Source organism: Megalobrama amblycephala, linkage group LG24, assembly GCF_018812025.1.
Source record: "Megalobrama amblycephala isolate DHTTF-2021 linkage group LG24, ASM1881202v1, whole genome shotgun sequence".
In the NCBI taxonomy this organism is placed as follows: Eukaryota; Metazoa; Chordata; class Actinopteri; order Cypriniformes; family Xenocyprididae; genus Megalobrama; species Megalobrama amblycephala.
The window spans coordinates 28,634,322-28,648,645 of NC_063067.1; the positions used below are offsets into that span (position 1 = coordinate 28,634,322).

The 14,324-nt window shown below is 36.9% G+C and overlaps 1 protein-coding gene across 1 annotated transcript in view; it reads left to right on the forward strand.

The window, feature by feature from the left end:
• The window catches only part of LOC125260074, an 87,725-nt gene that overhangs the window by 56,776 nt on the left and 16,625 nt on the right, over positions 1–14,324 (forward strand). The window contains exon 2 of the mRNA XM_048178218.1: positions 8,131–8,295. Within this exon, the coding sequence (XP_048034175.1) occupies positions 8,192–8,295 (104 nt within the window). The 5' untranslated portion in view covers positions 8,131–8,191. The remainder of the gene's footprint in view (positions 1–8,130; positions 8,296–14,324) is intronic.

Consider the following 14,324-nt stretch of genomic DNA (forward strand, 5'->3'; position numbering starts at 1 on the left):
TATGGCAATGCACATTTACAATAATAGAGACTTTTGTCATTGAGAAAGATTGAAGTTGATTTCCATCTAAATAGAGTCATTCTTCATAGTTGAAACCTTTTTTGTGGTTGTATTTCTTTAAATGACGCATTTAAGCTGCTGAAAGTGCAGGTTGAAGCATAAAGAAAGCTTTTTTTTCTGTGGTAAGTCAGAGAAAATGCACATTGCCCTGCGACACATTGCACACTTGCCATTTCCTCTGTGCAAAGATATGCGCTGCTGTACACACTCAGATTAAAGTGTGTGTGTATGCACGAATATGTTCATCAGCGCTGCTATGGTGAGATGTGGGAACAACAGAGATGTATGAATTGTTGCTAGAGAAACCTTCCCATGGGAAAGCACTAAACAACACGCTCCTCCAAATACTTGCCCTGTTTAAAGACTAGTCCGAAGCCTAATACTATCTGTGAGTCTTTCTACGCCTCCATTTCTTTCAGTACTCTCCCCGCTTTCTTTCCATTTTGTCGTTTAGCTGCAGATGTTGCAGCCGTTCTCTCTGGATCCGACGGAATATTTAGGAAATGTGCTGACAGCAGCATCAGACGGAGGAGAGAGGGAGGGAGGGATGGTTTTGAATTTTTGGGATGGTAGAAGGAAGCAATAATATCTTTGAGAACACGAAAACAGCGTTTATCTCACACCGAGGCTTGTTTTATAAACCAGGCACACGCATGCACGCAATTCACACCCACCATCATAAAAATGGTGAATGCTTTTGGGTTTCCATGACCTGCTTTCCCGAGTCGGTCTTTTGTCATATCCCGCTCTCTGCCTCGCGCTGTCTTTCTCAGTCTAATCCTAAGCTTTGGCCACATTTCTCCTCTGGCTGCATGTGTGTTGTTTTGTGTGTGTGTGTGTAGAGGGGAAAGCTCAGGCCATCTTGAAAAATTGATATTTGATCCCATGTGTAAAGGAGAGGAATGAGTCCAGCTAGCTTCACTCCAAACTTCACTCCATGTGCTCAACAACATACACACAATGATGGATTTCTTCATATGCCAGGCTGGCATTTTTCATGACGTGATGACAAATGTCAGGACCAGGTGCTGTTTTATAGAAGAATAGTGAAAACATTTAGTAGTTCATCACCTTGATGTTTTTTTTAAAAGAGAATTTTAGCTATACCTTGCAAAAATGACTGGACAGACCTGCCCACTGCAAAAACTCATCCTGCTCCATGTAACTGTATATTACACGTTTTATATGATACATATGTATACACTACTGTTCAAAAGTTTGGGGTTAGTAGGTTTTTTTAATGAAAAAGTCTCTTATGCTCATCAAGGCTGCAATTATTTGATCCAAAATACAGTAAAAACAGTAATATTGTAAAATATTATTACAATTTAAAATAACTTTTCAATTTTAATATATTTTAAAGGTGCCCTAGAGCGTTCTTTCACAAGATGTAATATAAGTCTAAGGTGTCCCCTGAATGTGTCTGTGAAGTTTCAGCTCTAATTACCCCATAGATTTTTTTAAATTAATTTTTTAACTGCCTATTTTGAGGCATTATTAACTATGCACCGATTCAGGCTGCGGCCCCTTTAAATCTCGCACTCCCCGCCCCCCCTGAGCTCTCGACTATAAAACAGTGTATAAACAAAGTTCACACAGCTAATATAACCCTGAAATGGATCTTTACAAGATGTTCGTCATGCATACTGCATGCATGCTTCGGATCATGTGAGTATAGTATTTATTTGGATGTTTACATTTGATTCTGAATGAGTTTGAGGCTGTGCTCCATGGCTAAAGCTAACATTACACACTGTTGGAGAGATTTATAAAGAATGAAGTTGTGTTTATGAATTATACAGACTGCAAGTGTTTAATAATGAAAATAGCGACGGCTCTTGTCTCCGTGAATACAGTAAGAAACGATAAACGTAACTTTAACCACATTTAACAGTACATTAGCAACATGCTAACGAAACATTTAGAAAGACAATTCACAAATATCACTAAAAATATCATGTAATCATGGATCATGTCAGTTATTATTGCTTCATCTGCCATTTTTCGCTATTGTTCTTGCTTGCTTACCTTAGTCTGATGATTCAGCTGTGCACAGATCCAGACGTTAATACTGGCTGTCCTTGTGTAATGCCTTGAAACATGGAGCTGGCTTATGCAAATATTGGGGGCGTACATATTAATGATCCCGACTGTTACGTAACAGTCGGTGTTATGTTGAGATTCGCCTGTTTTCCGGAGGTCTTTTAAACAAATGAGATTTATATAAGAAGGAGGAAACAATGGAGTTTGAAACTCACTGTATGTCATTTCCATGTACTTGTTATTCAACTATGCCAAGATAAATTCAATTTTTGATTCTAGGGCACCTTTAAAAGGGATCTATCATGCCCCTTTTCACAAGATGTAATATAAGTCTCTGGTGTCTCCAGAATGTGTCTGTGAAGCAGAGATGGAAACTCAAGTCTGCGACTTGGACTTGAGTCGCACTTGGACTCGTGAACTACTAACCCAAGACTTGACTCGAGACTTGGCGTGACGTTCCCGATTACGTTCTCTATTTACTACCCCACATGATGGCACGAAACACCACATTTATTCCCGAATATGTGCTGTAGCAGTGAATATCACTAATCATCTCTAAACACACCAAGCCATCGAGCGCGTGACGCATCTGAAGTCACACAAATTCATCACCCATTAGAAAACAAATAATAACAATATAGCCAAGCCTTACCTTGGAATAAACTTTGTCATTTAATTTGAAAAGCAATCAATTAATCTGAAGGGAAGCTGCGGTGTTGCACAGCCGCAGAGGCTTGCTTGTGGTCCATTTTCAAGAAGTACATTTTCATTTTTTTTTTGCCCAACTATTTGATAATGCATATAATATCCAGATTTACCATGTTACATTGTATTTGGATTGGACGAACACTTCCATGCACATTTTATGACCCTGTCCATCTGACTCATTTCCACAGATCGTTTTGTTAATTCGCAGTGCATTATTATATCGCCTTATCACAAACGAGACACACAGATGGAAATGTTGTTCGTTGTGTTGTTTACTGTAATGCTTGTCTATACATAGGTTTTGTTACCGCCGGCGCTCACTGGAAGACTACATTTCCAAGCATTACTTGAGATCTACAGCAAACTACGGCAACTCGTATAGCTCAAAATACACAGCACCGTTTTCCTTGCGGTGGTTCTAAATGGTATAATTTTGTATAAATTTAGAAAGTAATAGAAATGATTTAAGTAGTATTTTGTGTGCTTTATTAGACAATTTTAAAGTAGAAGTAATCTGTTTTGATATTTAAATACACTGTTAATTACAATAACAACTAGCTGAAAAAAATATATTGATAAAAATAGAACAAAGACTTGAAACTTCACTAAGTTTCAGCTCAAAATACCCCACGGATCATTTATTATAGCTTGTCAAATTTACCCCTATTTGGGTGTGAGCCAAAAAACACTGCGTTTTTGTGTGTGTCTCTTTAAATGCAAATGAGCCCGCTTTCCAAAACAGGGCGGAGCTTTAACAGCTCATGCTTCGTTTGCTCAACAACAACAAAACTGGACAATCTCACGCAGCCAAAATGGGGAAGAGGCTCGTTGCTAGAAGCTTGTCGCATTGCATCTGGTTAGGACAAAGTATAATATTATAAACCATGTAACTGAATGTTCATGTACCATGGTATTTACATGATACTTTAGAGAATACCATACCATAGTAGCCACTACACATTCAAAACCTCTCTTTACTCATGTTGCATTAAATCATCACAGGAAGCTGGACGAGACACAGTGACTCCATGTATTTATCTTCATGACTGAATGATGGCTGAGACGTTATGGTTAGCTAAGCTTTGCCTGTATGCCTCAGCAACTAATATTAAACTTCAGATTTAATCCCCGGCATTACTGTACACAGAGACAGATTAAATGGCAGCCATGTCTGTCACTGATGTATCCAAGCAATATGAAGGATTGCAGGTGATTCGAGACCACTTTTAGCTAGCGTTAAAAGCAACTGGCTTTTTTAACAACTTTAATTTGTGTCAGACAGTTACTGTAAGTACAGAAAGTTAAAAAATATTTTTCCCCTTGCTTATAAAAAAATAAGTTTTCTTCTTGCTTTAGGTGTAGTATGTTGGTCATAGTATGAGCACTTAAGCCACATGGGGTAAATTAAATGAATGGATGCAAAGCTAAAAAAGATAAAACAAATGAATAATTAATGCTTGCTCCAAACCATGCACTTCCAAAGCTACAAAAACCTACAAAGCTACTTTCACACAATTACCCTGTTTATGTGTTAAATGTTTACTTGTTGTTTACTCATTTTTAAACTGTTTACTCATGTGAATTTTCATTTTCATTCCGCACCAATCATACCTAGCTATCCAAAATATTTGTCTACAATTTAATAATAATGACCTATTACTTTTGCTATTGCTTTTGACCTCTAGGTATCAGTATTTAGTCAGAGACCTACCATGGCTATAGCAATAACAGATGATTTATTATGCAAATGTAAATGTAATAGAAAAATACAGTACAGTAATCAAATATTCATATTCTTACATTCTTATACAAAACTAATTGTTTAGTCAAAAATTCAAGAAGGTCCATATTTTAAAGCTCTTTCTAACTTGTACTCGGCCTTAAAATAACATAGTTCTTGTAATTGTTAACTATAGCATTTGTTACAATAAGGATATAATTACAGGTAAGACCATTTTGTCATTCTTCGTTTTTATAGAATTTGTTATGAAAAATAGCAACACAGTTAGAAACTATAGCTACAACATGCCACAGCTGTAATATAAATCTTTAGTGAACAATCTATTCCCGTAACAGATTTTCTATTATAAATTCTACAACTAGTCAAAATTTGCCACAATAAATACAATAGAACGTGATAAATTCTAGTAAATGTGGTCTTCATGAGTTTAAAAAGTTTGCAGGATGATGTTTTCCCCTCTTTTCATCAGTCATTTTAATGGCTGTTTTAGATCATGTTCGACTTTCTCCATAGCGTTTTACTATCCTCAATAAAGTCCAAATGGGTCGCACATTTTATCATCAGCGTCGCATAGGAACGGCTTGTGCAAATCTTAACACTTTTGGAGCGCGCTGGAGAACGCGCCTATACAGTGATTCGCGCGCCACTCATGCAAAATTAAACAATTGGGCTTCAGTCACAGTCATATTGTGCAGACAATTGATCCGTTCAGTTCGTACAGCTTATAAATGTTTCTACGTTTCGGTGTGTGGACGTTCAGAGTACCGGCAACATGTGAGAAGTGCCGGTACTGCGTACTGGTGCGTACTGGCCCACTTCGAGCACTGACTGTTACTACTAATATTAAAACCAATCTCTGGGGGCCCAAAAGTGTGTGGGCCCTTAGAAGCATCCTAACTTTTCCCCCCTTAGCGGAGCCTCTGTACGCGACAAATAAAGTTATTGTCTCCCAAAATAAAGAACCCATTCTGAACTGCCTGAAACGAGTTGTCAGTATTTCCAGTCTTACTTCCTGCTCGAACCTACATAGGTTTGTAAAAGATTTGAATAATGCCAGCCTATGGTTTCATTGGCTGCCCGTGAATAATGTCTACTTTGACCCTAAACTACTGTAGTTGTAGCTGAGACTGGAGGAGTTTGTTTCTTGTTGTTGACATGTTGAGAAGATGCTTTTTTCTGAAAGCAAATCTATTTTCCATTCACTTTCAAATAATGAGGACACGTGCTAAAATAGAAACAGTAATTGCTGTTCGTATCACTGTGTATCAAGTGCTGAGGAAGCACTTCAGAGCTGAAATTCAGATATGGTAATGGGCGTTTCATTTCTGACACAATGTAAACTGTAGACCAGTTACAACTGACTGGGTCATCTGACCAATCAGTGACCATCTGACCAAAATGTTTTTTAAACGGAAACAGTGGTGCGTTGAACATCCTGTTCTGATGACACCAGAGTTGCAACTATGGCAGCTGAGAAGGCCATTCTTTGTGTTCTTTTTGAAGAATGTTCGGAGCCTGATGAAGTCAGTGTAAATACATGTTTAATACTGCAAAATACACTCGATGTTACAGTCACTGCCCTTGCCATTCAGAATAAAAGAGAACATCCCAATCGAGTGAAGGGATTTGTGGAAACTGTGGTTCCTAATTATTGTGATCCAACATTTGCCTTTATGTTTATGAAAGTATCAATAGCACAATATGTAAGTATAGTATTTTATGTTACATTAATCAGTGTCTAGCACACCTTCCTAAGGAAAGGATATGGACCAGAAGACATTGCAATTACTAAATGATATTTAGGCAGACTTAAAGAAGTTCCAGATCTATACTTGTGCTCTTATTATTTAAGTTATTTTGCCATTAAAGGTGCCCTAGAATTGAAAATTGAATTTACTTTGGCATAGTTGAATAACAAGAGTTCAGTACATGGAAATGACATACAGTGAGTCTCAAATTCCATTGTTTCCTCCTTCTTATGTAAATCTCATTTGTTTAAAAGACCTCCGAAGAACAGGCGAATCTCAACATAACACCGACTGTTACGTAACAGTCGGGATCATTAATATGTATGACCCCAATATTTGCATATGCCAGCTCATGTTCAAGGCATTAGACAAGGGCAGCCAGTATTAACGTCTGGATCTGTGCACAGCTGAATCATCAGACTAGGTAAGCAAGCAAGAACAATAGTGAAAAATGGCAGATGGAGCAATAATAACTGACATGATCCATGAGAACATGATATTTTTTAGTGATATTTGTAAATTGTCTTTATAAATGTTTCGTTAGCATGTTGCTAATGTACTGTTAAATGTGGTTAAAGTTACTATCGTTTCTTACTGTATTCACGGAGACAAGAGCCGTCGCTATTTTCATTTTTAAACACTTGCAGTCTGTATAATTCATAAACACAACTTCATTCTTTATAAATATCAAACTCATTCAGAATCAAATGTAATCATCCAAATAAATACTATACTCACATGATCCGGTGCATGCATGACGAACATCTTGTAAAGATCCATTTGAGGGTTATATTAGCTGTGTGAACTTCGTTTATGCACTGTTTTATAGTCGCGAGCTCGGGGGGCGGGGAGCGTGAGCATTTAAAGGGGCCGCAGCCTGAATTGGCGCATATTTAATGATGCCCCAAAATAGGCAGTTAAAAAAATGTATTTAAAAAAATCTATGGGGTATTTTGAGCTGAAACTTCACAGACACATTCGGGGGACACCTTAGACTTATATTACATCTTGTGAAAGAACGTTCTAGGGCACCTTTAATAAAAATAAACATGTGCAGACAATATGCTTGCTCTTGTGAATTTATTTTGATGTTAATTACATTTAGGAGCTGTTTCTTTAATACTGCGTGGTTTATATGCATGTTGATGCTGATTGGGCTGACATTTTTGACACACCCACCAAACAAGAGAAAACATATCTCAAACCCGTTTCCAGGAAACATGTCGTTCAACACGGAAACCGTAGCAAAATGTTGCACACCGGTTTGAGTTTGAACAGAAGACCTGGGGCACGTTCCCAGCAGAGTAGGCTCTAGGAAATGAGGGGTTTAGAGAGACTGAATCCTTGATCAAGCCGTTTCAGACACTCTGAGTAAAAAGATGATGCTTGAATGTATATTATGAGAAAAAGCATTTTTTGACCTTGAATGCATGTAAATCGTATTGTAGGAGAACTCAAAAAACAAACTTAGGAATCTTTAAAAGAGCATAATAAAGGCACTTTAACAGTTTCACATTATGTGGGGCACCTTTATCAGTAAGTGAGTTCAGCACGATGTCAAAAAGAACTTTCTTGCTTTGCTCTAAAATATTGATATGGAACATCTTGCCATGCCTTGACCCTGTTCAATTAATCATTTCAATCAAACTGTGTAGTCCTTCCTGCAGGCAACTAAAGAGTCGATAATTATTAGCATAATGTAGTACCTCAGTACAACGTTCATGTATTTATATGCACTTCACCTTTTCCTGTCATTTATTTATTGTTAAACACGTTCTGTGCGCTGTGGGCCTAGTCATAACTTACGATATGATTTTTTTCTGTCTGCAGGTGCCCTGGACGAGCCGTACGGCAGGACCTGTGTGTATGTGTGTGTCTGCAGCTCAGTGGAATGTTATCAAATCTCCCCAAGGTGCTGATTCTGGGGGCCATCGCAGCGGCCTCTGCCTTCGTGGTCACCATCCTTATCGTCTTGGTGTGTGTGGGGTGTCAGAGGTGAGTGAATATACACACAGACTGCGACACACCTTTAAGGGTGGAGAACCGAATTTCTTATTTCCACATGTTCTTCCTCAAAAGTACCATTAATTGAGGAATCGCTAAGGAGCCGGAATTGTTAAGAGCGATCAGAATCCAAACCAGGATCCTTATGGATCCCATCCGTGTAACATAACGCTTCGTTTCTGAGCTGTTTGTTCGTTTGCACATAAAAGTGTTTCTGCACAGACGCGCCCCACTCATATGTCAGAAGAATGCGTCGGCTTCTTAAAAACTCTCCCCCACTCTCGTGTCAGGGCACCTCCTCCTCTTTTTCTTTAGTTCTATCTCTTTTACTGTCTCTATCTCTCCTTCCCCGCTGTGGAGCGACTTGATGAATGCTAATATCACTCCTTCAGCAGATTGCGTGCCCTCTGTAGGAGCCGTTTCGCAGAGAAACTGCCTTAAGTTAAGCTCTGCGTCGGATGCTCATTTGTGACAAAGACTTTTGCTTAGAGATATTACAAGGAACGAAACCCTCCGACAAATCAGTTTCACATACTCTCAGGCATTGTTCTATTTCTGTTTTGCGTAACGTTTCACAGAAAGATGAATAGGGACTAGACTCGTTTTCACCACAAAGTCATGTTTTTGCTGTACTGCAAAACAACTCTGAATTGTTAGAGCGTGGAAGTACAAGCTAATTGTACAGAAGACAAGTGTGTTTGTTTTAGTGTCGTTCCGATGGTAAAAATAGAGGTACGCTAAATACGACTGATATTTAGTGCTCAGAGAGCAGGCTGGCATTGCAGCAAACTCAACAGATGCGTAATGGAAAACACACACTGAGCAAATGATCATTTTCATAATTTCATAGTTCATAGTTTCGTAATTGAAATGTTCCATCTCATTTTCATTTGCACAGTTAAAGGGATAGTTCACCTAAAATCTTATCATCATTTACTCACACTCATGTTGTTCCAAACACTATGACTTTCTTCTGTGGAACACAAAAGGAGATATTGTGAAGAATGTTCATGCTGCTCTTTTCTATACAATGAAAGCATATAGTGGCCATAAAATATATACATATACAGTACAGTCCAAAAGTTTGGAACCACTAAGATTTTTAATGTTTTTAAAAGAAGTTTCGTCTGCTCACCAAGGCTACATTTATTTAATTAAAAATACAGTAAAAAACAGTAATATTGTGAAATATTATTACAATTTAAAATAACTGTGTACTATTTAAATATATTTGACAAAGTAATTTATTCCTGTGACGCAAAGCTGAATTTTCAGCATCGTTACTCCAGTCTTCAGTGTCACATGATCCTTCAGAAATCATTCTAATATGCTGATTTGCTGCTCAGTAAACATTTATGATTATTTTCAATGTTGAAAACAGTTGTGTACTTTTTTTTTCAGGATTCCTTGATGAATAGAAAGTTCAAAAGAACAGCATTTATCTGAAATACAAAGCTTCTGTAGCATTATACACTACCGTTCAAAAGTTTGGGGTCAGTAAGAATTTTTATTTTTATTTTTTTGAAAAGAAATTAAAGAAATGAATACTTTTATTCAGCAAGGATGCATTAAATCAATCAAAAGTGGCAGTAAAGACATTTATAATGTTACAAAAGATTAGATTTCAGATAAACACTGTTCTTTTGAACTTTCTATTCATCAAATAATCCTGAAAAAAAATATTGTACACAAATATTTTGTACAATTGTACACATTAAATGTTTCTTGAGCAGCAGATCAGCATATTAGAATGATTTCTGAAGGATCATGTGACACTGAAGACTGGAGTAATGATGCTGAAAATTCAGCTTTGCCATCACAAGAATAAATTATTTTGTGAAATATATTCAAATAGAAAACAGTTATTTTAAATTGTAATAATATTTCACAATATTACTGTTTTTTACTGTATTTTTAATTAAATAAATGTAGCCTTGGTGAGCAGATGAAACTTCTTTTAAAAACATTAAAAATCTTAGTGGTTCCAAACTTTTGGGCTGTACTGTATATGTATATAAATATAAAGTACCATACAAATAATTACTTAAATTTAGCAAAAATTACTTCAAAATTACCTTTGCTCACATCATATGACCTCAGAACAGTGTTAACTATTAAAACTCATTTTTGGTAGTAATAAAGTAATAAAGCTAAATTAAAATAGAGTAAATATTAGATTACCATTAAAAAAACTGTTGTAATGTAAAGATATTGAAGTTAAAGTATGAAATAAGAAATACGTTTCATAAGTTGATATGAAATAAGTTAGGTTAAGGTACTAAAATGACTAAAACTGAAATTAAAATGAATTAAAGCTTGTAACAGAGTTCATAATGTGGGGAAGAAGGAGGATCAAAACCTAAAAAAAAACTTAAAAAATGACAAGCACATGAACAAATTTACTAAAAATAAAAATTAAAATGAAAACTGAAAATATAAAATAAATGCTAATTCATTATATACTATAATAGTATATATAAAAGATGCTAAAATAACACTTCTTCAAAAAACTTGACTGCGCCAGACATATGGACTACTTTTATGGCACTTTTATATGGTAAATTCATCATTATGTATTCAACATGGAATAATTGAGAATGTTTTTTTAAAGGGTATATTCTGGGTTCAGTACAAGCTCAATTGACAGTATTTGTGGCATAATGTTGATTACTGCGAAAGTAATTAGCAAAAATCGGGGTCACAATGAGGCACTTACAATGAAAGTGAATGGGGCCAACTTCTGTAAACATTAAAATACTTACTGTTTCAGTAGTGTAGCCACAAAACAGAAACAATATGTGTGAACATGATTTTCTGTGAAAAAAAACCTTATTAACCTTATTAAACTCCAGTTTTACAATTGCCATGACAACATAAAAAATGACTCTAAAAAATGATTTAAACAGCTCTACAGCTCAAATAATACACAAGTTTTAACAGAACAATTGCTTTTCTAAAATTATAAGCTTCTTATTTCTGCATTTACTGTAAATCATCTCATCACTTCCATTGTAAGCAGTGCAATGCATTACTTTTAAATGCAGAGCAAAATATCTGAGTTACTTTTTCAATTAAGTAGCACAAGTTACTTTGTTTTCCCATGTATTGACTGACAGCTCTCCTGTCCCCATGTTGAGAGAAATTGTAAGTGCAGAGGTGTTGTGTGCGCTGTGTGAACATGATGGGTATTGTAGTTCAAGGCTAAATGTGAGCAGGAGTTTGCTCATCTCACTTGCTCAAAATGAATAAACAGTGAAATACAAACTTAGAATATTATGAAAACCTGCAATAATTAAATATGTTAAATACAAATATACTTTTTTGTATTTACTGTATTTAAAGGTGCAATATGTAAGAATTTTGCAGTAAAATATCCAAAAACCACTAGGCCAGTGTTATATATTTAGTTCACTTGAGTACTTACAATATTCCAAATGTTTCCAACTATTTGTAAATTGTGAGAAAATTGCAATTTTACCCAAGGCTCCGGGACGTGTGAGGAGTCGCCTGTCAATGGCGTCATACCCGCGTTACCCTCGGTTTCCGGTTTTATTTTGTAGAAACCATGGAAACACCAAAGACGCTTTAATATATTGCATGTTTTAGTAGGCAAAGGAATAACTGTTTGGTTACGTTTATATATAGCTCAACACGTTTAGTCTTATTGTTTAAATCTAATTTTCTTTATTTTTTTTTGCGAGTACCATGCTTTACCACGCCTCAGAGAAAAACACTATTTTTGTGAAGTAGCTAATATAGCATAATCAGATGCAGCTTTATTGTTGGGAACAGTAATACAGCATTTTCTCCATCATACAATACGTTTTAAAATCAATTTCATGCCATTTATCAACACAAGCCATCCAGTATTTAATGTGATATTGTAAAATCGATCTATCTTACTGCAGTGTGTAACAGTGTCTCACAGCAGCCGCCAAGTGAACGCACAGAGTAACGTTATAACATCATTTTCAACACTCTCAAATGTATCTAATATGATAAACAGAGCTGCGTTACCTCATACTCATGACCGGAAAAGCGGAAGCGGCGCCGGCGACTGTGTCATAATAAAAGTCCCGCTGCTCGTGAGGCGTGTGTTGATCAATCGCTCCAGCTCCTCGTTCAGCTCCACAACACTCGCTCCTGCTCTGCTTCATACTACAGTAACATTAATAATCACATCCACGAACATGATTTCTTCACGAGTCCTATCCCGATTGTTTCCACCGGCTGTGATGTGAAGATCACATGTCCCAAGATTCAGCGCTCAAACTTGCCGTCATCAAGCCACACCTTTGTTTTGAATAGGCTTCTAGCGACCTCTAGTGGACAGAAAATCTTACATATTGCACCTTTAAACTCACTTTATTAACCAATGTCTTTGCTGCTGACCTTCAATGATCCAATTCAACCAATCACATTTGTTTCATTTCCCCCCTCCCATTTTTTTCATTGCTGAAATAATAAGCTGAATCTTATTTCGAGGCTGCATCCTCATATTTGAAGGTTGCATAATACATCAAGGCAGTCTCATTTAGGAAAAGTCACTGTTAGATTGCAAAGTAAGAAAGAAATTACAGTATTTTAAATGCATGTTCACTTTTAGTCTAGAACTACAGTAACCATCATGTTCACACAGCGCACACCACGCCTCTGCACTTTATTTCTCTCAACATAGAGACAGGAGAGCTGTCAGTCAATAAATGTGAAAGAGTAACTTGCGTTGTATTTGAACACAATTTGTTACTTTTTAGGGAGTAACACAATATTGTAACACATTACTTTTGAAAGTAACTTTCCCCAACACTGATTGTAAGTACCTCACTGTAACCTCAATTTTGGCTTTTTTGTTTTTTTTTCGTTGAAAAGAATTTTGTGAAAATCAACATTATGCCTCAAATTGAGCTTAACTTGCACTGATCCTGGAATATTCCTTTAAAACATGGCTATGCTAATGCTGTAGTCATGATTGCACACTCAGAGTGCAGCTGTTATTTTGCTGCGTGAGGCTTTGCAGTATGTACAGTCATGTGTGTAGACACAGGGTCACTAAAACCCAGGTGCAAACGTATCCCTCCGGCCTCCTGAGTTTTGACCTTCACAGGGGAATAGAGGGATACAGCCCTCGCAACTACAAACAAACGGCAAACACTGTCATTATGGCTGTGACTTCTGATTTCTATGAGACATATGCATTACTCTATTTTACTTTTTTAATGTCTTCTATTATCTATTCATCCATAAAAAGCCTTCTTCATATAGTTTAAGGGTGTAAAGACAGAGAGAGACGAGAGAAAATCCTCTGTTTCTCAGATTTGCGTAAGTGTGAGAGATGCGCAGTGGATGTTAAAAATGGGGTGAGAGTGAGAAGAACAAAAAGGTGTGTGGAAAAAAATGTGTGTATTTCACAGGCTGTTGGATTGGTGGAGAGAGAGAAGCTATAATTGATGTCACACCTGGTGTGTGTAGGGAATGAGAGGAGAAGGAAAGCAAGGGAGGAGGGATCGTCAGGGTTACCTATCCATCCTCTCGCTCTCTCTTCTTCCACCACACCTGCAACACATCTAGTCCCTCGTGATTACATCATCCCAGCCCTGCCAACCCCACAGAGAGCCATTACAAACACTCGCTGTAGTGGAATTTTACTTCCTGCCATATTCAACAGTGCACAATAGCTCTGTTACAAAAGCCAGCGAGCTGCATGTCTAGAGTCTACAAAAGCAGCAGCTTTCTAGAGGCCAGTGCAGGCAATCACCACATACAGCACTTTCCAGACGTTCCCAGACGTTCAACGACCTGACAAACAATGGTTGCCCAGCTAGCAAAAATATGGTCTAAGAATGTTTTGCTAACGTTCCCGTTTCGGAATGTTCTCTGAACATTCAAAATGTCCAGTTTTTTATGTTTTTTCTTGGTTATGCGAATGTTAGCAAAGTCCATTTAACCCTCTGGTGCTCTTCGGTCACTTTTGACTGAAAAAATTTCTGAATTGTTAAAAATCACAGCTTCATCGGAATGGT